The sequence below is a fragment of the Chelonia mydas genome, chromosome 3, assembly GCF_015237465.2.
Source record: "Chelonia mydas isolate rCheMyd1 chromosome 3, rCheMyd1.pri.v2, whole genome shotgun sequence".
Classification (NCBI taxonomy): domain Eukaryota; kingdom Metazoa; phylum Chordata; order Testudines; family Cheloniidae; genus Chelonia; species Chelonia mydas.
The window spans coordinates 3,415,741-3,443,170 of NC_057851.1; the positions used below are offsets into that span (position 1 = coordinate 3,415,741).

The 27,430-nt window shown below is 47.3% G+C and overlaps 1 protein-coding gene across 1 annotated transcript; it reads right to left on the minus strand.

Moving 5' to 3' along the window:
• Positions 1 to 1,593: 1,593 nt before the first annotated feature.
• On the minus strand, positions 1,594 to 25,461 carry LOC102947575 (interferon-induced very large GTPase 1). Its single transcript, XM_037893736.2, has 2 exons — positions 25,274 to 25,461; positions 1,594 to 10,924 (listed from the first exon to the last, which is right to left on the minus strand). The coding sequence occupies exon 2, from the start codon at positions 10,920 to 10,922 to the stop codon at positions 3,594 to 3,596; it is 7,329 nt and encodes a 2,442-aa protein (XP_037749664.1). The 5' UTR covers positions 10,923 to 10,924; positions 25,274 to 25,461; the 3' UTR covers positions 1,594 to 3,593.
• Positions 25,462 to 27,430: the final 1,969 nt, after the last annotated feature.

Here is a 27,430-nt window from a genome sequence, read left to right on the forward strand (position 1 = left end):
TGTATACGTGTGTGCTGGCAAGTGGGTAATGAAGTCTTACAGTGACATGTGATCATGTCACCTGAACTGGAATCCATCTTTATCCTGGTGCTTTTCCATTGAGAAGGAGGGATGGGAACCCAGAGAGGGACAAAGGATTCCCACCTTATGCAAAAGATATATAAGTGGGTGGAACAGAACAAAGGAGGCTGCAATCATGAGAAATCCCCTAGCTACCACCTGAGCTGGAACAAGGGCTATACCAGGGGAAAGGATTGTGCCCAGACTAGGAAGGAGTCCAGTCTGTGACAGAAGCTTATTGAAACATCTCAGGGTGAGATTTTATCTGTATTCGGTTTTCTTACTGTATTAGGCACAGACTTGCAGGTTTTATTTTATTTTACTTGGTAATTCACTTTGTTCTGTCTGCTATTACTTGGAACCACTTAAATCCTACTTTCTGTATTTAATAAAATCACTTTTTACTTATTAATTAACCCAGAGTATGTATTAATACCTGGGGCCGGGGGGCAAACAGCTGTGCATATCTCTATCAGTGTTATAGAGGGCGAACAATTTATGAGTTTACACTGTATAAGCTTTATACAGGGTAAAGCAGATTTATTTGGGGTTTGGACCCCATTGGGAGTTGGGCAACTGAGTGTTAAAGACAGGAACACTTCTTAAGCTGCTTTCAATTAAGCCTACAGTTGTTAGGGGACGTGGTTCAGACCTGGGTCTGGGTTTGCAGCAGGCTAGTGGGTCTGACTCAAACCAGGCAGAGCACTGAAGTCCCAAGCTGGGAGGGCAGGGAAAGCAGGGACAGAAGTAGTCTTGGCACATCAGTTGGCAGCCCCAAGGGGGTTTCTGTGATCCAACCCATCACAGGTTCCTCCAGCACTTGCACCAGGAAATTGTCCCCTACACTTTCCAAAAACTTTCCAAAAAGTTTCCCAGGGGATGTTTCATAAAACCTAAACGTCTGTTCTTTTCCTCTGGAGACACGTCTTTACATTCAAATGTTACTGTCAGACCCGTCAACAGCAGGAAAGGCTGAGCTCTGGAAACATCCTGATCCCTGTGCTAGTTGCCTCTCAGGAAGAAAGTCCTTTATCTGGCCTGCTCCTTCTGTCTGGCGGTTGGTGAAGATACAAAGAGCTGAGCTGGGATGCTGAGAGAGGTCCACATGAGGGCTAGGATGAGATTTTTTTTGTTTCAAAGTCTCTTTTTAACCCCCTCTAACCCCCCCAAGAGTTCATCCCCTCATTATTTTGTCCATCAATTAGTCCTAATAGCTGCTATACCATTTGGGAGTCATTAATTTCCAGTTTCATATTATCTTGTTTACCACACATAATCTCAGTATAGTCCTTGTACCATATCAGTTGGCCTTTTTTATTTTTTGGGACTAATCCAGTTTCCCTCTGGTTTTCTTGCACTTATTGATAACATTCATTATTGAAAACAACTTTACCTACTTTTTATGATTAATTTTCAAGCAGGCAAAAAGTTATAGTTTAATGTATCATCTTATGAACCGTCACATGCCTTTTACATTTGAGATTACAATTGGGGTAGTTTTAGGCCCAATAATCACAACAGGCCCCACTCTAATAATACCATAAAATTACTTTATTATCAAAATTTGCATCTTTCAGGTTCTGTAGGATTTAATTTGCTTTATTTTCCATGAGGACAGCCCAGCCGTGTTCCTGGACGTCAGAAAGAGGCTCTCAATGCTGTTGAAGAAGAGCTAAGTGAATTATTCCACCAGCTCCAATGGAAATAATCACTCTTCCACTGTCTATAGTGCAGCCTTTTTTTAATTTAAATTGAATGTAGTGATTTGGTATCATGCTCCAATGGGTTCAGCTCCTGTTGCTCCAATTTCAAGCTCAACAGAGTGAAAAATCACCAAATTTTTCTCAAATGTGGAGTCTCCAGGAACACACGAAGACCAAGGATAGTGACCACGAACACAATCATAAGTACAAAGTCTTATCTGTACTGCAAATTTAACTGAAGCAATAATCAAAATTACAATTACCCATTGTGATGGACTCGGACCAGAAGGATATAAGAGAGTGGTGGGAGGCAGGTATATCAGCCTCAGGATGAGCAGGTCCCTGCTCCCGGGATAGCCAAACAAAGGCTACTCCCGGTCAGTTAAGGCACCTGATGCCAATTAACCAGTTAAAGCCATTAGGCTAATGGAGACAGCTGGAACCAATCAAGATCTCACTCATACTGCTTAAAAGCTCTTCTTCCAGTTCCCTCAAGGGAGCCCCGGTGAAAGGAGCTAGAGAAGAGGAAGCGTTGCTGAAGCCTGAGGTAAGGGTGAAGCTAGAAAAAGGGGACCATGGGGAAGTGGCCCAAGGAATCAAAGCAGCTCCAGTGGTGAAGGGGAAGCCGCCAACCACTGCTATCATTAGGGTCCCTGGGCTGGAACCCGGAGTAGAGGGTGGGCCCGGGTTCCCCCCCCCATGCTCTACAGAGACCCCCTTGAGAGGGGAAGCAGGCCTCGGTCCAGGCAGGAGGCCGAATTGCGCCTACTAGCTCAAAGGAGCAACAGAGGCTGTGGGGTATCCCCCCTTCCCACCTCCCATACTGGCCTGTGATGAAAGTAGCTCGGGAGGTGTGACCCTTGCCGCTACACTGAGAAAGGGAGGTCACATTGAGGGCCTTAGCAAGCTTCGGAGGCCACTGAATCTGCCCGGAAGCGCATGACCCACCAATGCAGGCTCGGAGCTTTATCACACCATTTCTATACAAATCATACAGAAACCCATGCAATAACTACTTCTATAGACATACTCACATCCTCAAAGATATTCTAGGGTCTGATGGATCTCTCAACAGACGATCATTGATAGAGGGATGGTTCCTGCTGAGGTTTCCCTTGGGGTCTGCCCACTTTTACCCAACCAAGGAATCTCTTTTATATTGTAGTTCTGACCACACCTAACACCTTATGCATATGCATGAAGGTTTCAGCCCTCTTTTCCTTATCTGTACTTCCACACCCCATGAATATTGGGGTGCCCCATTTTTCAAAGGCTGTTTCTTAGTTCTCCTTATTCTCATTAGCATCTTCGCATAACATGTGTCTATGGCAACTTGTGGTCAGGACAGGACTTTCCATGATGTTACCATCAGGGGTCTTGTGGTCTTGGACAATACATTGCTGTCAGTTGCAATCTGTTTTTCCGTAACATGACCTATTGGCACATCTTTTACAGTAATCTTGTGACCTTACTGGCATGGAGTTACCTGTAGGTCACCCACTCCTGCCAAGCATTCCTAAGCCTATGGCCTAGTCTGGCTAAGCTAAAATCTTACAGGCCTCAGTCTGTTGGCCTTCCATACCAGCCAGGCTTCACCTATATATCTAATACACACACAACACTCCTAAATACTGGTTAATCTTACACGTCTATAACCCTACAATTTAAATCTACTAGCATATACATTAATTATAGAAAAAATAGCATATAAATGATCCATTACACTAAATAACACAATAATAAATGGCTGATAAAATAAACTAATTGGCTACAATAACAAAGTCTGGTACATTAATGTCCCCTTTTTATATAGGGGATGCTATACTAATGTTACAGCTGTTTCAGCTCAGAGATTACGGTCTTCTTTTCAATCTGGCCCCACTCTGGAGGGATTGCTCCTTTGCCCTCAAATTTTGCACAATAATCTTGTTCCAGTATTGACCTGAAATGGGACACGAACCATTTCCAGTAAGACTGTGCTGAGTTGTCTGCTGTGATGCTCCAGTTGGCATAAGCAGGTCCTGCTTGTCTATAATTTTTATACGGAATTTGATTCTTTTCACAAAGCACCATGAAGTAGTCACTTGCCACAAGACTAGAGCAGATCTCAATGACAAGCTGGTCTGTTCCATACCACTGGGTACCATTCAGGGCCTGAGGACGATGGAAATGAACACTGTGGTCTCCGTCATGACCAGGTATTGTGTTTATGCAAAGAGCCTTGCAAAAGGGACACTGTTCCCAGCACCCACAGAGCTGTTCGAATAGTATTTTATGAGGCTTCAGTTTAAGTGGCTCCATATCAACCACAGCAAATTCCTGTTTCAGGTTTTCTAGGACCGGGGGAAAAGATTTACTCATTGCCTCTTTCAGAAACTCTATGTCCTTTATTTCCTGATGTTCAATGCTTTTCAGATCACTTCTGGGAAGGTCTAAGTAATCTCCAAGTCTGCTGCAAAATTCATCCAGCCACAAGGATACGTTGCCATATTTATCTTTGACAACTCTAGTCGAGTCATGAATAGCTGAAAGAACAAGAGTCTGGAAAGAATCAAGGGAAATATTTAAGAAATTCTTCAGTCTTGGATTTTTCTTGTCTAAACAATAATCATCAACACATTTCTTGATAAAACTCTTTAAGAAGTCCCTTGGGAAATGAATGTATTGTCTGTACTTCTCAAAGTTTTCCTCTTCTGCCAGGGATATCAGAATGCTGGTTTCCAGTTTGGATCTATTGCCATTGAAGGCTGAATAGTTAGACCTCATCTCATTGACTATGTCAATGGCAGTCTTGTCATAGACTGCCTGGCGGAGAGCTGCAGAAAGCTTGGTGCATAAGAAATCAGCAAATGTTGTGATGGAGGTTGCTCCTTGGCAGGAAATTTGAAAACATTTAAAGAAATTGTCTCTTTTATTTCCGAGGTAGACGGTTGGATCATTTGCATTCTTAAATGCTCTGTGCATGTCTGCAAACCGTTCTGCTGCCATTTTGCACAGATACAGGGATAACTCTATTTTGTACTCATTATTAAATGTGTATTTTGAGTTTTTGGCTGCAGAGTCCACCTCTCTTCTTATTTCATTCAATATTTCGTGAATGTAACTTTGATTATAATCCATTCTCTGCTGCTCCTTCATATCAATGTTCATCTTAACAAGCTCTATGATGTGAACTGTAACCTGCTCTATGTTCTTTATATCACAATTATCCAAAGTCTTATGGAAGATGCCTAGTGTTTTCTTCAGGACAATATGCTTGGAAATATCGACAGAAAAACTATTTTTGCAGGAGGAACTTTTAATTTTCTCTGCTATATTGGGTTCCTGTTTAAAATGCTGCAGAAGAATGTTTTCTACATCCATGCTAATGTCAGGTTCCTCAGCAGAAGGGGCATCTGAAGATACTTCATAGACCCATCGTTTCCAAAGGCCGTCAAAGTTTTCTTCCAATGCTGCTTCACTTAGTTCCTCGCCTTTTAATCTCAGAGCCAACTCTTTGCTTCTTTTGAATAGCTCATTTTCATATTCTGACTTCTTTTCAACAAGTTTGCTTTGGTTCTTCTTCAGTTTGATAAGTTCTTCAGACTTCCTCTTAGTTTCATCAATCAGTGACTCTTTCAGATCATTCAGTTTATTTTCAGTACTTGCTTTCCACTGAATTAATATTTCACTGTTTTGATCCTCAGTGAAGAATCTTTCTGTGTCATTCATGATGGCATGATATTTGTCTTTAACTTCTTCTTCAAGGTCTCTCCTGGTGACATGCTGAATTTCTCTCTTCTTAATTCGATTGTTCAGTTTTGTTTGCAGCTCTAGCATGTGACTTCTCAGCTGCCAGGTCCATTGGTTAAACATTGTTTCTAACCGGTTGTATGCTGCAATCTCCAGCGTGTTCTTGAAGCTGAAAACAAAGTTCTCATTTAATAAAGCCTTCCACAAATCACCAATTCGGACTCTTAACTCTGACAGCCTTAAAACACTGCCCTTGGATTCCTTTGTGGCAGCCATGAGAATCTTGCTCTTTAGTTCCTGCACATTTTGGCTGTAGCTGGGATTCGGAGGTGCCATTGGTGGGTCTCCTTCCCAGAGGTGAGCGAAGTAATGAATGTGGGTGTTCACATCAAATCGGATAACGTCACTAAAGCGGTTTACATCACAGAACTCTTGCTGGGCTGCAGTAATTGTCATTTCATCTAACTTTTGTTGGAGGCGTCTTTGTCCTTCCATATTCTGTTCTTTTGCAGTTATTTCTCCAACGTTTTGGTGCACAAACAAACAGCTTGGGGAGAGCTTTACTTGCTTCATCCTCAGAAATGCCTGGACAGCGATCTGCAGGACATCTTGCATTTCTGAAGGGTTTTCACCAAAAATATTGATCAGAGTCATGTTGCCAAGACCAATGACAAAGGTGGCTAGCTCGTTATCATGATTGAGTGTTGATTTACTGGTTAGTTCCATGGCCCGAAGCCCTTCAGTATCAACGACTAGTATATAATCAATGTGCAGACTTCGTTGGAGATTCTCATCCACTTTAATTAGCTGCATGAATGCTCCCCTGGTGCATCTCCCTGCACTGACACTAAACTGAAGACCAAACATGGCATTTAGCAATGTTGACTTCCCAGTGCTCTGGATGCCAAGCACTGAAAGGACAAACACCTTTTTGTCTCCTAACTTCTCAGTCAACTTGTCAAAAACTGCTCTCACCCATTTCAGTGGCACGTATGAAGCATCACCATCCATCAGCTCAATGGGATACCCTGAAGCCATCAGGTCAGCTGCAATTTGTGGAAGTTCAAGAAAATGTTGATCTTCTTGAGGCAAAGTACCAAGAGCTTCATAAATCTGAGCAACCTCTCTCAAAATATGTTCAAGGCCAATCGTAGAAGCAGTTATCTCAGCTGAGACAGTTTCCAAGTTACTTTTCAATACATTTTCTGAGTCACCATTTTCTCCTGGGTCTGTTTCTTCCAGCAGTTGTGACCACAAGACATGGTATTTTTGGCGAAGTTCTGCAAGGCGGTCAGAGCTCAAGTCATCCATAAATACTTTCAACCACTGCAGGAAATATTTTTTGGTGGTCTCTGAATGGGACTGGAGAATTTCCAGGACCGACCTCATTAAATCATTGAGGGAGGATGCTCTCCTTATCTGATCATGTCGTATAGCACGTTTCTCTGATTCAATTTGGCTCCGGTGCTGTTCAATGCTTCTCTTCCTTTTATCTTGTACGCGGGTAAGTTCCTTATCTTTCTTACACCACTTGTGCCATAATTCTCCTTGAAGAGGCAATAGCTTCTCCTTCATGCCCAGTAAGTTATTCTCCTTGAAGAGGGCCATCACTGTCTGTGCCATTAACTTGGCTTGCTTACACTCTTCTTTGTCTTCATCAATGAGAAAACCATGCTGGTGAGCAATTTCTACACAGGTTTCAAGACTACAAGTGGGATTCGAACCAGCCAATAAATCTTTGATTGTTGTTGACAGTTCATCAATTAATTCTGCTTCATTTCTGTTCTTCATGCCTATTTTTATGTTTAGATTGGATTTACCTGCCGCAATGTTTTCTTTTTCAGTAAAAAGACATACAAAAGGCTTTGGAGATTTCAGGAAATCACTTACAATTTGCTTGCCTATTTTGTTCTCATCAGAAGTTGTAAAGAGAACCACATTTATAGAAGCTATCTCCTGTAAAAATCTGACTTGTTGCTCATGCTCTCTTGCATCCCCATGAAGATTAGTGAATGCGATGCAACTGTCAAATCTGTCATCATCCTTTCCACCTGGGCAGTACCAGGAGATTTCCACAACACCGTTCATCAGGAGACAATCTTTGCTGCTGCCTCTACAATCACGATGGAAAAAAATGTTATGCTTGTGCTTACTCAGCAGAGCATTCAGGATCTTAGACTTTGAAGAATGAGGTGAATTACCAATCCGTGTGAAGGACACCACAGGTGTATCTGCTTGATAAATCAGTTTATTTTTATAATTTTTAATGCTAGTCTCCTCTCCTGATTTCTCAACATGTTGCCAGCTCTTTTTAACTTGTGTAAGGGACCAAAGAGGGAATTCTATTTGTGAAGTACAAGGATTTGGCACCAGAAGTGGGAGTGCAAACTGGCAGAAAGCGAGCTTTGTTGAAAGATATTGTCTCATGAAATCATCTGCACAATTAAAAATTGCCATCTGGATGTCCATTGGGTGCACGTGTGTCTGCCTTGGTGTAACAGACTCATTAGTTCCCTCATCGTCATTTAAAAAGTCCTCGTAGATATCTGAGGTTTCATCTGAGGGTTCGTTCACCTCGCTTGACGTGTTCAAGGCACTTGTTCTTTCTTGTTTTGTTTTACAGTCATCTTTGCAAACCAGATACCGTACCCGATAGTCCAGCATCAACAGCTTTTGCAAAAAATGAAATGGCAGTTCACTCTCAGCGCTGGGCTGGCTGTCATGTAAAGAGGTCTTGTCAATCACGTGGAAATCTGCCATCCCCATTTTCCTTGGATAGTAGTTTTCAAGTCCAAGTCGTTTGATCAAATTGAGAAAGTCTTGAGTTTTGAATCCTTCAGACATTTTACCATCATTTGGTGGCGCTTGGGGCTGTGGCTTTGGTAGGGTTATCTGCTTAGCCCTTTGACAGACATTCCTTAGTTCTTTTTTTATATCCTGTTTGTGCAGATTGCTACTGGAAGGTTCATATTCTCCTTTTACAAGGGTATTTAGGTCTCTTTCCAGGGCATTCCAGTCATCACATGCATTAGGCTTCATAAAGACATTAGCTACTTCACCTGACAACAAGTGTCCCAGGTGACACTTCATAAAAGTAAAACGTTTGTTCTTCTCCTCTGGAGACACGTCTTTGAATTCAGCTGCTGTCACTGTCAGACCTGTCAATAAGAGGAAAGCCTGAGCTCTGGAAACATCCTGATCCCTAAGCGTCAAATATCCCTCATGTGCCTTTTGCATTTCCTTTAACATGAAGTTAATTTCTGGGCCCCCGAGGAGATACTGAAAAGTGTGACTGTCCACCCGGTATCCTGCGCTGGCTGCAATGGAGAGCAATAACAGCTCTACGTCTATCTGCTCTCGGCCCTGTAGAGCCTTCTGCAAGGAACCCAAAGCTAAGCTCACATCCAAGCTGGCCTTTACTTTTGCTTCCTCCACTGCTGCTGGAGAGGAGTTAGGCCCATAGGTAACGGCCTGTATGTAATTCTTCATTTCCTGTAGGACTTGAATGAAATCAGCAAATTCAGAAACACGGATAGATTTTTGCTGCTTTTCTTCAGCATGAAAGATCCACTGCATAATGGAGGAAGATTTGGGGAAGTTCTTAACTGAATAGACATGAGGGTCCAGAAGGCAGCGCAGCAGAGATCTGATGTATTCAGTATTTTGTGCAGGTAAATCTTTGCACAGTGAAACTGTGTTTTCCAGGAAATCCTGAAGCACCTTATCCGACAGGCAAACTTCAATCCAGGTCCTGCTGTGTTTTGTTTTTTCATGTAGCTTCTGTTTAAAATTGAGCAGAGTCACCAGCTGTTCTTCATCCCCAGTGACTTCCCAGGTCTTCATTTCCTCTAAAAACAATTTGGCCTCATCCACTGCACTGACTAACTCCTCCCCAACCAATGGACTTGCACTTAGCTTTGTTAGGGCTTCATAGGCCCTTGTGAGGCTGCTGCTCATTTGATAAACATCTTTAAAGTCTTCTCTGTGATTGGACAGGATTACCTCCCACACTGGAATCAGCTGAGAGCCTCTGTCAATGACACTCCAGGTTTTGTTACTAGTCATAAGCCCAGATTTCCATGCTGTGAGTGAATCCACTCCAGGTGGGCCTCCTGTCTTGGTCACAAACAGCTGAATCTCTGTTTGGATTTGTTTTCTATCTGTGCCCTGAAATGAGGCTTCAGAACCTGATTTTGATGCAGTAACACCAGCGGCAATGCTCCAACCAAAGCCACTATAGCTGCCCCCAACATAATTGCTGAGTTCATTAGATGTTCGTTTCTTCACCTCGTCCAGCTGCTCTGCCCGGAATCCCTCAGAAGATGCTTTCCACCAGAATATCCCACCCAAGTGAAGGGGACCCTGGTTTACATGAGACCCGAATCGGTTGAAGAATCTCCCGCCCCTGCTCTTCAGCATGTTGAGCTTGTCCGGTTCTGGGGTGTGACTCAAAAGCTGCTCGATCTCTTTTAACTCTTGCAGCGCTGCACTGGAAAGTCGAAGCTGAGCCTTGGGGAAGTAGCATGAGGCCAGTGGGATGTAGCTGTACTTGGTGGTGCAAATGTAGGTGTGTTCAGAATGGGACTTGTGGGTTCCTTGAGATTCTGAACAGCTGCGATAATCTGAGCTGGTTTCAGCACTAAACCCCCCAAACCCACCTTTGGCTGTGACGCTAATGCTGAAGCCCAGATTTTCCATGGTCCTGGTGAATGAGGACTCTGCTTCGGCAGATGAAAACTCCTTTTTCTCAAACAACGGCCCTTGCTGTGGACCAAAGAGCTTGAACCCTTCTGGGATGTCTATGAGCTGCTCTCGCTTCTCCACCATCTCTGCAAGCTTGTTGGTTTCGTAAATGCCCTGCAGGGCCAGCCCTCCTGATGCCCATCTCAAAAGGTCCTTGTCAGGGAGATTCTCACTCTGGGACACCGACTCCTCCAGGAGGTCTAATTGTTTGTGCACATTCTCTATCACTTCCTTCAAAGGCTTCTCAGATGGTGCCCAGTACTGTGGGGATATGTCCATAACTTGCCGCAGCTCCTCCTCTTTCTTTCTTACAGCTTCCTCAGGGCGGCTCCTGCCTTTCTCCTGCATTTCTTTTAGCTCCTTCAGCGCCGACTTAGCCTGCTCCTGCCTCTTCTTTAGCATCTCCAAGCGCTGCTCCTGCAGCTGTGTCATTGTTGCCTTGCTGTCTGTCTTAAGTAGTTCTTGGAGGGCCTGCTTTTCCCATGTGTGCTGTATGTCTAACTTTAGGAAGTCTTCATATCGCAGGTGTTTCAAGGCTTGGATAGAGGTAACTCCAAGTTGTTTGTGCAGTTTAGGCAGCCAGTACTCTGCACTCAGACCCACTGATTCCAGTCTCTTGGCTAGTTCATCCTTTGCAGGATCTCCCTGAGCTGAATTCTTGGGTTTTTCTTTTCCCGTAGACATGGCTGTGAAATGGAATAGAAAAATAATATCACACTTCCATGAAGCTGTCTCTCCTTCCCTACCTCCGCCTGCTCCATTCCCAGCCTTATGCAATATATAATGGGCTACAATGTGGTGCTTAGCCACAGCCAGGGTGGATAAGAAATTATGAGTTTTAAAAAATAAAATAAAATTAAGGATTTTTGTGTTTGATTTAAATATATATTTTTCTTTTTAAAATAAATCTATTTGAAATTATATTTGAAATTATCAAAATATATTTTAAGGCCTAAACTTACTATAATGTATTAAAATCATTTAAATTAAACACAATTAATATTAAGCAGTACGTTTGTTGGCTAATTTTTAAAGAAAGGTCAAACCACTGAATGGCTGGAAATCATTATCTAAGCACCCGGAACCAGAGTTTGCCGAAGGACTAAACCAGCTTTTGACAGCAGTAGCTTCTTCTGCAGGTGCAGTGAACATTTTCTTCATCTCAGTTTATTCAACTAGGTCAGTTCATTCAAAGTTAAGAAACTAACTGGGAATTGATGAAGCAGGAACTCTTGTTTTCCTCTTCCAATCTATGAATAAAAACTAAGTGTGAGAGAATGAGATCTACTAGTTCTAAAACCCTGAAGACTGGGATGAACAGAAACAATCTTTCAATTTACTATCCACAGATAATGCTTCCTTTAATAAATCTGTCAGTTTTAAATATGAAATATGTTTTAATAAATGTTTTTCTTCAGCACATTTAATATAGTTTTATTTAACTAATAAGAACAAAACTTTAAATGCACTTTTTGCACATTTTCACATGAATTCCAATTTCCATTAAAATAGAGCTTGACACAAATCATAAGTAAAAAATTAAACAATTTCAGAAATAAGAAATTCATCATTCACCATTTTCCTAATATAATAAAGAAATGTAAAAATTAAGAATCCAAATAAATGTATCTTAGGCTACGTAATTATTTAAATAAATTTGTATAGATATAGTGTATCCTTCTGGTTAGCAAAAAGTACCACCAAATTTAGTGTGAAGGCTCTAATTCATTGCAAATCAACATGTTTTTCGTAGTTAGCAACCACTGAGACTCAACATTTCTTTACATAAGTATCTAAAGGTACAAATGCAAAGCAAGATTAAAATTATTTAAATCAATAATTCCTGCTTGCTGATTTAAATCAGGATTAAAATCAGTTATTTAAATGGCTTTGATTTAAATCAGTGCACCCTGGCTACAGCGCTGGGTAGGGTGTGATGTGGTGCTGTTGAGGTGCTCTGGGAGGGGTTGTGTCAGGGGTAGGAAAACATAGTATGTGATCATGTAATTAAAGGCTGTACCATTAAGGCTGTATGGGCAACCTTATTTCTGGCATTTCCTACCTTCTGAGTGCTTAACTTTGCAACCGTAGTAATGTTCTTCTAACATAGGTTGTGTGTGTGCATGCAAGTCATTTCCTAAGTTTTTTTTAAAAAGTTTTTCAACGGCAATTCCATCATCTGGCATCATATTGACGACCACATGGGTCATCAGCAGGGTCAGAACCTTTAGATCCGCCGCACAGACCTCTGCCACTTGAGATAACTGAGTAACTGATAGCAGTAGCAGGTTGTTACCCAGTCTCCTTGCCCACCAAGTCCTAGTCTCACCTCTCCAGATTCCTGAACTTGGGCCTGTCGCCTAAACATTTATCCCTCCCACTCTGCTCCTGCAGCTGCCCCCCCCTTTCCCTCCTGATCTGATCCTAAACCCAGCCCCCACCCAACATTTATCCCCCAACCTGCTTCTGAACCCCACCCTCACCTTTAGCCCCACTAAGCTGCTTCCAAACCTGCTCCCTCCCCCTTAGCCCTGCTGACCAGCCCCTACCCCAGGCCTCTATCCTAAGCCTTGACAGCTGGCTCGTGGACACAAGACCCACCCCCCATACCCTAGCTCTTTCAGCTGCTGCTTGTTCCCACCATTTAGCCCTTCCAGCCTGCACCAGGATCTCCGGCACCTCACCCTTAGCCCTGGAACCCCGGAACCCTTTCCTGACACTTTAATCTCCCCAGACTGCTCCTGACCCCACCCCCCATCTGTTCCTGAATCCTGCCTGCCCCCAAAACCCTACCCGCCTGCCCAGCTCCTGCCCCCTTAACACCACCAGTCCTGCTCCTGGGCCCATGCCTGGCTTTGCTCTGCTGAGCTCATGTAAGCACTGATTTCTACACTGAATCCCTGAGGGGAGGATCCATTAATAGAGAATCTCTATGTCCTAGTGAAGATGAAAGGATGGAAAATGATAAAATACAGGCAGAGTCTGATCAGAAACAGTAAAATGAAAAAGAGTCCCATTCAATTACATGGTGTAGCGGCAGACAGCTAAAAGGAGACAAGTTTTTAAAGTGCTTATATACCAATGCTAGAAGTCTAAGTAATAAAATGGGTGAACTAGAGAGCCTCGTATTCAATGAGGATATTGATATAATAAGCATCACAGAAACTTGGTGGAATGAGGATAATCAATGGGGCACAGTAATACCAGGGTACAAAATATATCGGAAGGACAGAACAGGTCGTGCTGGTGGGGGAGTGGCACTATATGTGAAAGAAAGCGTAGAATCAAATGATGTAAAAATCACAAATGAATCAAACTTTACCATGGAATCTCTATGGATAGAAATTCAGTGCTCTAATAATAAGACTATAGCAGTGGGGATATATTACCAACCACCTGACCAGGATGGTGATAGTGACTGTGAAATGCTCAGGGAGATTAGAGAGGCTATTAAAATAAAAAACTCAATAATAATAATCATAGGGGATTTCAATTATCCCCATGTTGAGTGGGTACATGTCACCTCAGGACGGGATGCAGAGATAAAGTTTCTTGATACCTTAAATGACTGCTTCTTGGAGCAGCTGGTCCTGGAACCCACCAGAGGATTTAGTCCTAAGTGGAGCACAGGATCTGGTCCAAGAAGTGAATATAGCTGGACCGCTTGGTAATAGTGACCATAATATAATTAAATTTAATATCCCTGTGGCAGGAAAAACACCACAGCAGCCCAGCACTGCAGCATTTAATTTCAGAAAGGGGAACTACGCAAAAATGAGGTTAGTTAAATAGAAATTAAAGGTACAGCGCCAAAAGTGAAATCTCTGCAAGCTGCGTGGAAACTTTTTAAAGACACCATAATAGAAGCTCAACATAAATGTATACCCCAAATTAAAAAACACAGTAAGAGAACCGAAAAAGAGCCACTCTGGCTAAACAACAAAGTAAAAGAAGCAGTGAGAGGCAAAAAGGCATCCTTTAAAAAGTGTTAGTTAAATCCTAGTGAGGAAAATAGAAAGGAGCATAAACACTGGCAAATGAAATGTAAAAATACAATCAGGAAGGCCAAAAAAGAATTTGAGGAACAGTTAGCTAAAGACTCAAAAAATAATAGCAAAATTTTTTTTAATTACATCAGAAGCAGGAAGCCTGCTACACAACCAGTGGGGCCACTGGACGATCGAGGTGCGAAAGGAGCACTCAAGGACGATAAGGCCATTGCGGAGAAACTAAATGAATTCGTTGCATTGGTCTTCATGGCTGAGAATGTGAGGGAGATTCCCAAACCTGAGCCAGTCTTTTTAGGGGACAGATCTGAAGAACTGTCCCAGATTGAGGTATCATTACAGGAGGTTCTGGAACAAGTCGGTAAACTAAAGAGCAATAAGTCACCAGGACCAGATGAGATTCGCCCAAGAGTTCTGAAGGAACTCAAATGTAAAATTGCAGAACTACTAACTGTGGTCTCTAACCTATCATTTAAATCAGCTTCTGTACCAGATGACTGGAGGATAGTTAATGTGACGCCAATTTTTAAAAAGGGCTCCAGCGGTGATCCCAGCAATTACAGGCCTGTAACCCTGACTTCAGTACTGGGCAAACTGTTTGAAACTATAATAAAGAACAATATTGTCAGATGCATAGATGAACATAATTTGTTGAGGAAGAGCCAACATAGTTTTAGTAAAGGGAAATCGTGCCTCACCAATCTACTAGAATTCTTTGAGGGGGTCAACAAGCATATGGACCAAGGGGATCCAGTGGATACAGTGTACTTAAATGTTCAGAAAGCCTTTGACAAGGTCCCTCACCAAAGGCTCTTACGCAAAGTAAGCTGCCATGGGATAAGAGGGAAGGTGCTCTCATGGATTGGTTAAAAGATAGGAAACAAAGGGTAGGTATAAATGGTCAGTTTCAGAATGGAGAGAGGTAAATAGTGGTGTCCCCCAGGGGTCTTTGTTCTGGGACCAGTCCTATTCAACATGTTCATAAATGATCTCAAAAAAGGGCTAAACAGTGAGGTGGCAAAATTTGCAGATGATACAAAATAACTAAAGATAGTTAAGTCCCAGGCAGACTGTGAAGAGCTACAAAAGGATCTCTCAAAGCTGGGCAACTGGGCAACAAAATGGCAGATGAAATTTAATGTTGATAAATGCAAAATAATGCACATTGGAAATCCCAGCTATACGTATTAAATGATGGGGTCTAAATGAGCTGTTACCACTCAAGAAAGAGATCTTGGAGTCATTGTGGATAGTTCTCTGAAAACATCCACTCAATGTGCAGCGGCAGTCAAAAAAGCTAACAGAATGCTGGGAATAATTAAGAAAGCGATAGATAATAGGATAGAAAATATCATGTTGTCTCTATATAAATCCATGGTACGCCCACGCCTTGAATACTCTGTGCAGATGTGGTCGCCCCATCTCAAAAAAGATATATTGGAATTGGAAAAGGTTCAGAAAAGGGCAACAAAAATGATTAGGTGTCTGGAACGGCTTCCGTATGAGGAGAGATTAATAAGACTGGGACTTTTCAGCTTGGAAAAGAGACAGTTAACTGGAGATATGATTGAGGTCTCTAAAATCATGACTCGTATAGAGAAAGTAGATAAGCAAGTGTTGTTTACTACTTCTCATAACACAAGAACTAGGGGTCACCCAATGAAATTAATAGGCAGCAGGTTTAAAACAAACAAAAGGCAGTATTTCTTCACACAACGCACAGTCAACCTGTGGAACTCCTTGCCAGTGGATGTTTTGTAGGCCAAGACCATAACATGGTTCAAGAAAGAACTAGATAAATTCATGGAGGATAGGTCCATCAATGGCTATTAGCCAGGATAGGCAGGGATGGTGTCCCAAGCCTGTTTGCCAGAAGCTGGGAATGGGCGACAGGGGATGGATCACTTGATGATTCCCTTGTTACGAATTACACCTGGTAGGACACGCACACAAATGCTGCGAATTATACCTGATAGGTCACGCACAGTTCGAATCTAGGCTGAGGCACAGAAACAAAGTCCACAATTGCAGAGTTCCTAAAAGACACTAAGTTTATTACGCTCAAGCGTGGTGCCCCCCTGCTAGCCAGGGGGGGACCCTAAATACAGATTATACAAAGGTTATATACTTTTTAGCAAAGCATGTTGCCCTCGTGCATCGGAAACCTTAGCCAATAAACAAACCCTTTTCTTATCTACCACCTATCCCTGCTTGGTGCATTCCTCGTGCTATACCAGTATGTTAATTACACAGTATGGTCCTAAAGCCATGCATCAGTAACCTTTATTATCAGGATGGGAGGCCTCACATCAAGGCCAAGAGACAGGGAGTTAGAGACTGACAAAAACCAGATACTGGGAGTCAAGGCAGGCTGGAGACAAGGAGGAGGATTTTCACAGGGATTCAGTATCTAAGGATCACTCCTCCTGGTGTATGATGTGCTGGCATTTAAACGGTGTCACATGTGCTAACTTTTCCTTAACACCCTGTTCTGTTCATTCCCTCTGGGGCACCTGGCACTGGCCACTGTCAGAAGACAGGGTACTGGGCTAGATGGACCTTTGGTCTGACCCACTAGGGCTGTTCTTATGAACAGCTATTTTCTCACACCTAAACTGCAGCAGAAAGGTCCCGGGCTCCCTGCTTTGCCTGCCTGAACCCAGCAGAGAATTCTGTGATGGATCAGCAAAGCAGGGGACTACAACTCCCGCCAGCGCCCTCCCCACGGCACATCCCCTTCTTGCTGGCCAGGGAAGGGGAAGGTCCTGGACCATGAATTGACCAGGCTCTCTTTGGAAGCGACGGCTGCATGACAAGCCAGAGGCTGCAGAGAAGCCGAAGCAGCAGCCACATGGCAAGCAGGGAGCTGGAGAGAAGTTGAATTCAGAGGGGAATCCTCAGGACCCATATGCCGAGCCGTGTGTGGGACAGGCTGTGTGTGTTGGTCATCACAGCTGGGTGCAGGGCTCCATGGGACTTATGGGGCAGCAGCTGTGGGTGGGCAGAGAGCCTGTGCAGAGGGGCCCCAGTGAGAGACACTGACTGAACCTGGCCTGGAAGCCTGCAAGCTCCTACTTGCTGGACAGGAGGCTGGAAAGGAGAAGGCCCCCCCAGGCACTATGCCTAAGGAGCCCTGACTTTCTGGACGGCCCCAGGGACCCAAACAGGAACCGCTGGAACTGGAACTGTTGAAGGCTCTGTATCTAGGGTACCTGCAACCTTCCCCTTTCCTGCCAGCCCCGGTAAAACACCCTTTCTCTGAGCCATGTGTCTGAGTGGCTCCTGGGACCCACCAGGGCTAGCGCCTACGTGGCCTAGCTGCGTATGGTGCTTACCGCTGAGTCGCGGTACGCCAGGCATGGTACTGGCCCCTCAGGGTTTGGGGTACTGAGCAGTCCCAATAAATACTGTACGTTAGAAAAAGGGCCAGGGACAAACGAGACTCCCAAAGGGACAGACAAGACTCAGTCGGAAACACCCCCTCCTCCCTCAGGGAAAATCACCAGCATTCAAGGACTGCACCTTCCTTCTCCAACCCCTCACAGCTCCCTGCTCTGCCGGCACACCCGGCTCTTTCTCCTTACACAAAATGACTTTTTCTCTCACTCGGCCAATTGCTTCCTGGGCACACAGTTGCTATCTCAGCTGGCTCCTGCTTTTATAGAAACCACTCCCACTGTCCACTGAGCTTCCATGTGCAACGTTAACTGTTTCCCACAGCCCAGCATGCCATTCAGCCCAAACATACGGACGCTGGACATTTCGGCAGGGGTGAGGGTGGAGGAAGGGGCTACAGTACGCTCCTAAGCCCCGTCCGCACATGAAGCCAAAAACGAGATGCCACGTGCTGTAGACTGTGGAAACCTGCATAATAGGATCATCCCTTTTCGTTCTGACCTGCTTTGATCAGAAGAACTAGTGAACGATGCAGACATCTATGTTGCTGTCATTAGGTCTCAGAGTTAACATTCCACTGATGAATGGGGCAGTTCATGCCTGCCAGAGATACAGTTTCAAGCTGTCTCCAGCCTCGGGGAGATACCGCTGCATTGGTTACACTGGGTCACATTTTAAAATGTTTTTTTTCCAGCCATGTAAGTTAGAGCAGCGTCGCTCAACCTGTGGTCTGCGGACCCCTGGGGATAGGCAGACAGTGTCTAAGCCCTGGTCTACACTAGGAGTTGAGGTTGAATTTAGCAGTGTTAAATCGATTTAACCCTGCACCCGTCCACACGACAAAGCCCTTTTTTTCGACTTAAAGGGCTCTTCAAATTGATTTCCTTACTCCACCCCCGACAAGGGGATTAGCGCTGAAATCACCTTGCCGGGTCGAATTTGGGGTACTGTGGATGCAATTAGACGGTATTGGCCTCCGGGAACTATCCCAGAGTGCTCCATTGTGACCGCTCTGGACAGCACTCTCAACTCAGATGCACTGGCCAGGTAGACAGGAAAAGGCCCGCGAACTTTTGAATTTCAATTTCCTGTTTGGCCAGCTACAGGTGAGTGCAGAGCTCACCAGCAGAGGTGACCATGCAGAGCTCGTCAACAGAGGTGACTATGATGGAGTCCCAGAATCGCAAAAGAGCTCCAGCATGGACCGAATAGGAGGTATGGGATCTGATCGCTGTTTGGGGAGAGGAATCCGTGCTATCAGAACTACGTTCCAGTTTTCGAAATGCCAAAACATTTGTCAAAATCTCCCAGGGCATGAAGGACAGAGGCCATAACAGGGACCTGAAGCAATGCCACGTGAAACTTGAGGAGCTGAGGCAAGCCTACCAGAAAACCAGAGAGGCGAACGGCCGCTCCAGGTCAGAGCCCCAAACATGCCGCTTCTATGATGAGCTGCATGCCATTTTAGGGGGTTCAGCCACCACTACCCCAGCTGTGTTGTTTGACTCCTTCAATGGAGATGGAGGCAACACGGAAGCAGGTTTTGGGGACGAGGAAGATGAGGAGGAGGAGGAGGTTGTAGATAGCTCACAGCAAGCAAGCGGAGAAACAGGTTTTCCCGACAGCCAGGAACTGTTTCTCACCCTGGACCTGGAGCCAGTACCCCCCGAACCCACCCAAGGCTGCCTCCCGGACCGCCAGATGGAGAAAGGACCTCTGGTGAGCGTACCTTTTAAAATAGTATACATGGTTTAAAAGCGAGCATGTTTAATGATTAATTTGCCCTGGCATTCACGGCTCTCCTGGATGTACTCCAAAAGCCTTTGCAAAAAGTTTCTGGGGAGGGCAGCCTTATTCCATCCACCATGGTAGGACACTTTACCACTCCAGGCCAGTAGCACGTACTCGGGAATCATTGTAGAACAAAGCATTGCAGTGTATGTTTGCTGGCGTTCAAACATCCGTTCTTTATCTCTGTGTTATAAAGTCCCTTCCTGCAGCTTTTGAAACAGACCACAGTTCCTGAAGATGCGAGTGTCATGTACCTTTCCCGGCCATCCCACGTTGATGTTCGTGAAACGTCCCCTGTGATCCACCAGAGCTTGCAGCACTATTGAAAAGTACCCCTTGCGGTTTATGTACTCGGCGGCTTGGTGCTCCGGTGCCAAGATAGGGGTATGGGTTCCATCTATGGCCACACCACAGTTAGGGAATCCCATTGCAGCAAAGCCATCCACTATGACCTGCACATTTCCCAGGGTCACTACCCTTGATATCAGCAGATCTTTGATTGCGTTGGCTATTTGCAACCCAGCAGCCCCCACGGTAGATTTGCCCACTCCAAATTGATTCCTGACTGACCGGCAGCTGTCTGGCATTGCCAGTTTCCACAGGGTTATTGCTACTCACTTCTCAACTGTGAGGGCTGCTCTCATCTTGGTATTTATGCACTTCAGGGCAGGGGAAAGCAAGTCACAAAGTTCCATAAAAGTGCCCTTACACATGCGAAAGTTTCGCAGCCACTGGGAATCGTCCCAGGCCTGCAACACTATGCGGTCCCACCAGTCTGTGCTTGTTTCTCGGGCCCAGAATTGGCGTTCCATGGCATGAGCCTGCCCCATTAGCACCATGATGCCCGCATTGCCAGGGCCCATGCTTTCAGAGAAATCTGTGTCCATGTCCTCATCACTCTTGTCACCGCGCTGATGTCGCCTACTTGCCCGGTTTCGCTTTGCCAGGTTCTGGTGCTGCATATACTGCTGGATAATGCGCGTGGTGTTTAATGTGCTCCTAACTGCCAAAGTGATCTGAGCGGGCTCCATGCTTGCCATGGTATGGCGTCTGCACAGAAAAAAGGCGCGGAACGATTGTCTGCCGTTGCTCTGACGGAGGGAGGGGCGACTGATGACATGGCTTACGGGGTTGGCTTACAGGGAATTAAAATCAAGAAAGGGGGTGGCTTTACATCAAGGAGAAACAAAAACAACTGTCACACAGAATGGCCCCCTTAAGGATTGAACTCAAACCCCTGGGTTTAGCAGGCCAATGCTCAACCCACTAAGCTATCCCTCCCTCTGGTATTTCAGGTAGGACTGAATCTCCATTAAAGTTTTCAAGGTGCCCCGACAGACTTCACCAAAACAACTGTCGGCCGTTGATTTCACAGAGGGAGGGAGAGACAGGGGAGCAAATGAATACAAAACAAATCTGGTCTATTTCTTGCTTTGATCCACTCCATCTAATCTTTTACATCTTTGGCTGGCAGCAGATGGTGCAGAAGGACTGCATGCCATCCACATCTCCTGCCTGCTCACTATAAGATGGTACAATAGGACTGCCTGCAGGACTAAAGAGAATGACCTGGTCGAGTCACTCCTACGTTAGTCCCTGCACCCGTGTCTGCCCAGGCGCTCCTGACCGACCTTACCGAGGTGGCCAGGAGCACCTCGGACACGATGACGATGGTTTTCAGGCCTATTGCACCGTCTGCTGCCACAAGGCAATGGGTTGCTGCTGCTGTGTAGCAATGCAGTACCACGTCTGCCAGCACCCAGGAGACATACGGTGACGGTTACCTGAGCGGGCTCCATGCTTGCCGTGGCATGGCGTCTGCACAGGTAACTCAGGAAAAAAGGCGTGAAACAATTGTCTGCCCTTGCTTTCATGGAGGGAGGGAGGGAGGGGGGCCTGAGGACATGTACCCAGAACCACCCACGACAATGTTTTTTGCCCCATCAGGCATTGGGATCTCAACCCAGAATTCCAATGGGCGGCGGAGACTGCAGGAACTATGGGATAGCTACCCACAGTGCAACACTCCAGAAGTCAACGCTAGCCTTGGTACTGTGGAAGCACTCCACCGAGTTAATATACTTAGAGCATTGTGTGTGGGGGGACACACAATCGACTATATAAAAACGATTTCTAAAAAACCGACTTCTATAAATTTGACCTAATTTCTTAGTGTAGACATACCCTAAGGAGTCCGCGAAAGACTTAGACCGAAAACTGACTGAACAGAATTCAACTCTATATACAGACAATAGATGTCCAGAGGGGTCCACGCCTCCATTTGACATTTTTTAGGGGTCTGCAAATGAAAAAAGATTGCGAAGCACAGAGTGAGAGGCAGAATTTTGCTTTAAATTAAAACTTTGATTCTGGAGCACGAGATGTAGAAAACCCCCGGCTATGTGTTGGGGGCGGAGCAAAAGCTGCATCTGCCTGTTCGCGTCGGGCACGTGCTGAGTTTTGAATGCATCACTGTGCAACCCAAATCTCCTCTCCACGGGGCGCCCTTTGAATGGCAAACGGATTTTCTGGTCCAAAGCCAAAGGAGGGAGGGTTGCCCTAAGAGGAGAGAAGAGCCAACGCTGAACCACGCTTTACCATGTGCACTTTGCCTGGCAAAGACGAGAGCAAACGCTTATTCCGTTAAAAGATGCTACTCTCCCCGCTCACCACAGGGCGACCGGTGCATTAATTAGCGGGCTGGAGGATGGAGGTGCCAGCCTCAGGCCTGGCTCTCCCCACCCCAGAACCGTGGGGCTGTTCCTTCGGCCCTGGGTTATCCGGCGGCATTTCCAGAGCTGTGGGGAGACGCTGAGGCAGCCCCAGAGGGTGAACACCGGAGGTGGAGGGTAAGTGGTGCCGAGGGCCTGAGCCTGCCCCGCTGGCAGGGGAGAATCTCACTGGGCCGGACCCATCCCTCCTGTAGCTGCAGCCTTTGTCCGAGCAGGGAACTACCTGCAAACGGACTTGGAGAGTTACAAGTTCACTGGCAGCCGCCGATTATCGGGGACACGTTGTCCTATGAAACCAGGGGCGGCGGGTTTGTGCCATTTTTGGTGGTGCCCAGAACGTGTCCAAGTCCCCCCCCTTACACTCCTCACACGCACCTGCCTATGGCTCTGGGAGGGGGTTTGGGGTGAGGTCTCTGGGACAGAGTTTAGGTGCTGGGTGCAGGCTCTGGGCTGGGGCAGGGGGTTGGGGTGCAGGAGGTGATGTGGGGAGCAGGAGAGAGTTTGGGTGCTGGGTGCGGGTTCTGGGCTGGGATTTGGGGTGCAGGAGGGGTTGTGGGAGGGGGTGCGGGATGCTGGGTGTGGGAGGGGGCTGGGGTGCTGGGTGCAGGCTCTGGGCTGGGACAGAAGGTTGGGGTGTGGGACGGGGTGCTGGTCATGGGGCTGGGGACAAGGAGTTTGGGGTGCAGCAGGCAGGCTGCCCTGGGGCTGGGGTGGGGGGCCAGAGAGGAGGACTCCCCCCAGCCCTCTCCCTGCCGGCAGCAGCGAGCTCTGGGGGAGTGGGGGGCTCTCCCCAGCCCCCCCAGCATGACACTTACCCAAGTCCCCTCAGGCTGCTGCTCAGCAGGTCCAGCCAGGATAAGCCCCCCGGGGAGTTGACTCGGAGTCGCCTGCCGAGGGTGGGGGCTGCCATGTGCCTCCTACCCCCTCCCTCCACAGTTGCCGCAGCCTGCCCCCGGCACCGATCCCTTGTAGCTGGCGAGGGAGCTGCAGGGGGCAGCCGCCCACTGCCCAGGTCAGGCACATGGGGGCAGCAGGTGGGGCCAGGGGAGAGACCCGGCCCCAGACTTTGGTGGAGCCGGGCCCCACAGGCCCTGAATTTGCTGGAGCCCGGCACCACAGGCCCATATAACTCACTGCCCCTGGGTGCAGCCAGCTGGGGACACAGGCACTTTTCCATTTGCTAAAGCTCCTAATTTTGTTTCCTATGTAGCTGTTGGGCCCAATGCAGCCTGGGGTAAATGGACGTGGCTGGGCCAGGCTCAGCAAGGCTATGAATGGGGGGGAAGGTGAAAGGTTGGGTGGCTGCTGGTCAGAAACCAGGTGAAAATGGTATGGAATTAGTGCAATTTGCATTGATCTGGCATCCAGTGCATGCGCACAAGGCATCCACGTCCACTCCTGGTGTAACTGCACCGACACCAATAGGCTACTAGGATCTTAGCGATGCCTTTGGCCCTCAAAATGCGAGACAAACACTGACAACAGGTCTGAGACCCATTCAATAAACCCTCCTGTGTCCCTGGGGGAACCTCGCTCCAGCCACCGAGAGGCCAGTAATACAAAGACTCTACATTGTACTGGGCAAAATCCTGGTTCCATGGAAACCAGGGGCAAAGACCCCACCCAGCTGCCCCTGAAGCCAGGGCCCCACCTTTATCCCCAACCTGCCTGCGGACCCACAGCTCCCATATGAACTCCCCACAACCTGCTCCTGAACCTGGGGCCCCATATTGATCCCACTTGACCTGCCTGAACTGGGACCCCTCCTTTAACCCCCCCCACCCTGCTCCTGAATCTGCCCCCCGTGTTTATCTCCTCACCTGCTCCTGAGGCCTCCCCACCCTGCTCCAGGCCTACGTCTTGCCCCTTACCCCACTAACCTGCTCGCAGCTCTGCTCCCACCCCCCAGCTCTGCCAGCCGGCTGCTGGATGCCTTTTCTGCCGGTCAGCCCACGATCTCAGGCAGGAGCGGTGAGGTGTATGGGCCCGTGGTTCCGGGCTCCAGCAAATTCAGCTCCCCCAGAGCTCGCTGTTGCCAGCGGGGAGAGGGCTGGGGGGAGTCCTCCTCTCTGGCCCCCCCACCCCAGCCCTGGGGCAGCCTGCCTGCTGCACCCAAAAGTCCTCATCCCTAGCCCAGCCCCAAGCCCCGTACCCCCTGCTGCACCCCAACCCTCTGTCCCAGCCCAGAGCCCGCACCCAACACCCAAACCCCCTCCCGCACCCAGCACCCCCAAAACCCCTGCCATACCCCCAACTCCCTGTCCCAGCCCTGAGCCTGTACCCAAAACCTCCTCCCAGAGCCCACACCCCGCACCCACTCCTGCACCCCAACCCCCTGCCCCAGCCTGCACCCCAAACCTCCTCCTGCACCCAAACTTCCTCCCAGAGCCTGCAGTCCTCACCCCCCTGCACCAGCCCAGAGCCTGCACCCCTCTCACACCCAAACTTCCTCCCAGAGCCTGCACCCCAAACCCCCTCCTGCACCCCAACTTCCTCCCAGAGCCTGCACCCCAAACCCTCTCCTGCACCCAAACTTCCTCCCAGAGCCTGCAGCCCGCACCCCCTCCTGCACCAGCCCAGAGCCAGCACCCCTCTCACACCCAAACTTCCTGCCAAAGCCTGCACCCCAAATCCCCTCCCGCACCCAAACTCCCTGCCAGAGCCTTAGGCAGGGTGGGGGGGACTTGGATCCGTTCTGGGCATCACCAAAAATGATACAGACCTGCCTCCCGTGATCTCAGGGCCATCCCCCCCAGCCCGGCCCTGGCACCTTTCCCCAACACTTCACTCCTCCCACCCAGTCTGCTCCTGAGCCCTGACCGCCCCTCACCCTCCCAGCCTGCCCCAGCATCCGTCCTGCTCCCAGGACCTGCTCCTGGGCCCATGCCTGCCTGTGCTCCGCTGAGCTCCTGTGAGCACCGATTTCTTCATTGACTCTGACTAGCCTTGTTCTCAGGCCTAAACTGCAGCAGAAAGGCCACGGGACCCCTCCCCAGCCCCATTAACCCAGCAGAGAATACATGAGAGAAAGAGCAGGGGGCAAACAAGAACCCCATAGGCACAGGCATGAGAACCTTCCCCCTCCCTCCCCATCCCCAGGGGAAAATACCTGCATTAGAAGACTGCACCCTCTTTCTCCAGGGCTTTGCATCTGCCTCCTCCCTCCCGCTGGCTTTCCACAGTGCAGCTTGTTCACTTTCACTTTCTCTCTGCCTGTACTTGCTTCCCCCACATGCAGTTGCTTCTAACTTCAGCTGGTTCTGATTTCCTAGAAACTGCACCCATTCTTCATGTAAGCAGAATCAGAATGAGCTCTACCCTGACATCTGGTGGTGAGGTGTGGCAAGTTGTGGAAAAGAATTTCAGGGGCCGATCTCATTTGCATAGGCACACCCACCCCGCCTAGAATGAGGCCATAGCTGCCCAAATGGTCACTTTGGCTGCTGTGGGATCCCCAGTGTCTCTGTTATTGGGGCAGGAAGAATAAATTGTTATTACCCTGATTATGGGAATCAAGGACAGTGGAACTGTACTTGGCCCTTTGTTATGATGGAGGGACTCGCCATGAACTAAGGAGCACTCGCTAGGCAAGGGACATGGGTTCCAAAACTCTGTGAATTGAGAGAGGCTGGGGATAGGTATTAATATGTGGTGGTATGGGCCTCTCAGTGAGGGCTTTGCATGCTAATTGCACTTCTGCCTCTCTCCACTGTGGAATATCAGAGCTAATTTTGATTCCCTTAGGAGTCTAGTTACAGGCTGCTGAGCTGAATTCACCTTGGGCTAATGGTGCACCAGCACTGAGGCTCCCCTACTACAAGCTGAAATCACTGAGTGTTGTGTTAAGTAGTGGGGGAGCCGTTGTAGCATGTGGAGCGGCTGGCGGAGCAGTTTGTGGGACAGCGAATGGAGCGGCTGGTGGAGCAGAGCAGTTTGTCGGATGTCTAGAGCAGCTCAGGCCATCAGCTTTGGACCACGTAAGGTGCCCCTTAATCCCGCCCCCCCCATCACCACCCAGGTTGGGAGGTAAAACTCTGCAGATAAACTTTTGAACTCTGGGGCTGCCCTGATCAGGGACAGAGACTTTGGGTCGTTGGACTTTTGGGACTTTGGGTGATTTTGGGTTGCTGGACTCAAGAACTAAAGGGAAAGGACATGCCCCAATTTGCTTGGGGTGGGTTTTTTGCTCATGGGTTGTGTTATGAATGCGGTTGGTGGTGTTTCCCCAACATAATGCCACATTGTTTCTCTCTGTTATTAAAAGGCTTTTTGCTACACTCAGACTCTGTGCTTGCGAGAGGGGAAGTATTGCCTCTTGGAGGCGTCCAGCGGGGGTGGTATATATTTGTCCCAGGTCACTGGGTGGGGGCTCAAGCCGGTTTTGCATTGTGTTATTGGAATGGAACCCCTAGATATTGAACCCGGCCCTTGTTGCGGCCAACTCTGACAGGCAGAAGGGTTACATTTTAAACTGCACCCATTCTCCATAAGGGCTGAGATTTCCTGTAGGGAGTCAGCTGGTTTCTGCAAGCCTGCATGCAACTCAATTCAAACACATAGACACTTTAGTGCTGGAGATTTTGGTAGGGGGTTAGCTTAAGTGGGGCTACGGTTCGCTCCTAAACCCCATCCACACAGAATGCCAAAATGAGATGCCGCTTGCTGAAGACTGTAGAGACCTTCATAATAGGTTCATCCCGTTTCTTTCTAACCTGCTTTGTTCAGCAGAAATAGTCAACAACATAGACATTTACAACATTGTCATTAGGTTTCAGAGTCAACATTTCATTCAGATAAATGTGGCAGTTCATGTCTGAGGGAGATACAGTTTCAAGCTGTCTGAAAGCTCCGGGAGACATCCTGCACTGCTTACATTGGGCCACTTTTAAAGGGGGTGGATTTTATTTTGGGAGGTGGGTTGTTTTTTGTTGTTGTTTTTTTCTGGGGAGGGGGGCGGGGAGGTTGCAACCGTGTGAGTTAGAGACTTAATTTTGTTTTGAATTGGAACTTTAGATTCTAGAGCACAAGCTGCAGCCAGTATAGGAAAATCCAGGATATACGTAGGGAGCAGAGTTAAACCCGCACCTGCATATTTATGCTTGGCACATTCTGACATTGCAGCATCTCACTGTGCAATCTACATCGTCTGTGAACATGGACGGAAGAGCGTCTCTCCAATACAAAGGCAGTGGCGGGAGGCCTTACCTTAGCACGAGAGAAGAGCCGGCTCTGAACCAAACTTTCCCACCTTCAGTTTGTCTGGCAA

Coding starts and splice junctions, on each gene's coding strand:
- LOC102947575 (XM_037893736.2), bottom strand. CDS start 10,922: ATGTCTACGGGAAAAGAAAAACCCAAGAATTCAGCTCAGGGAGATCCT.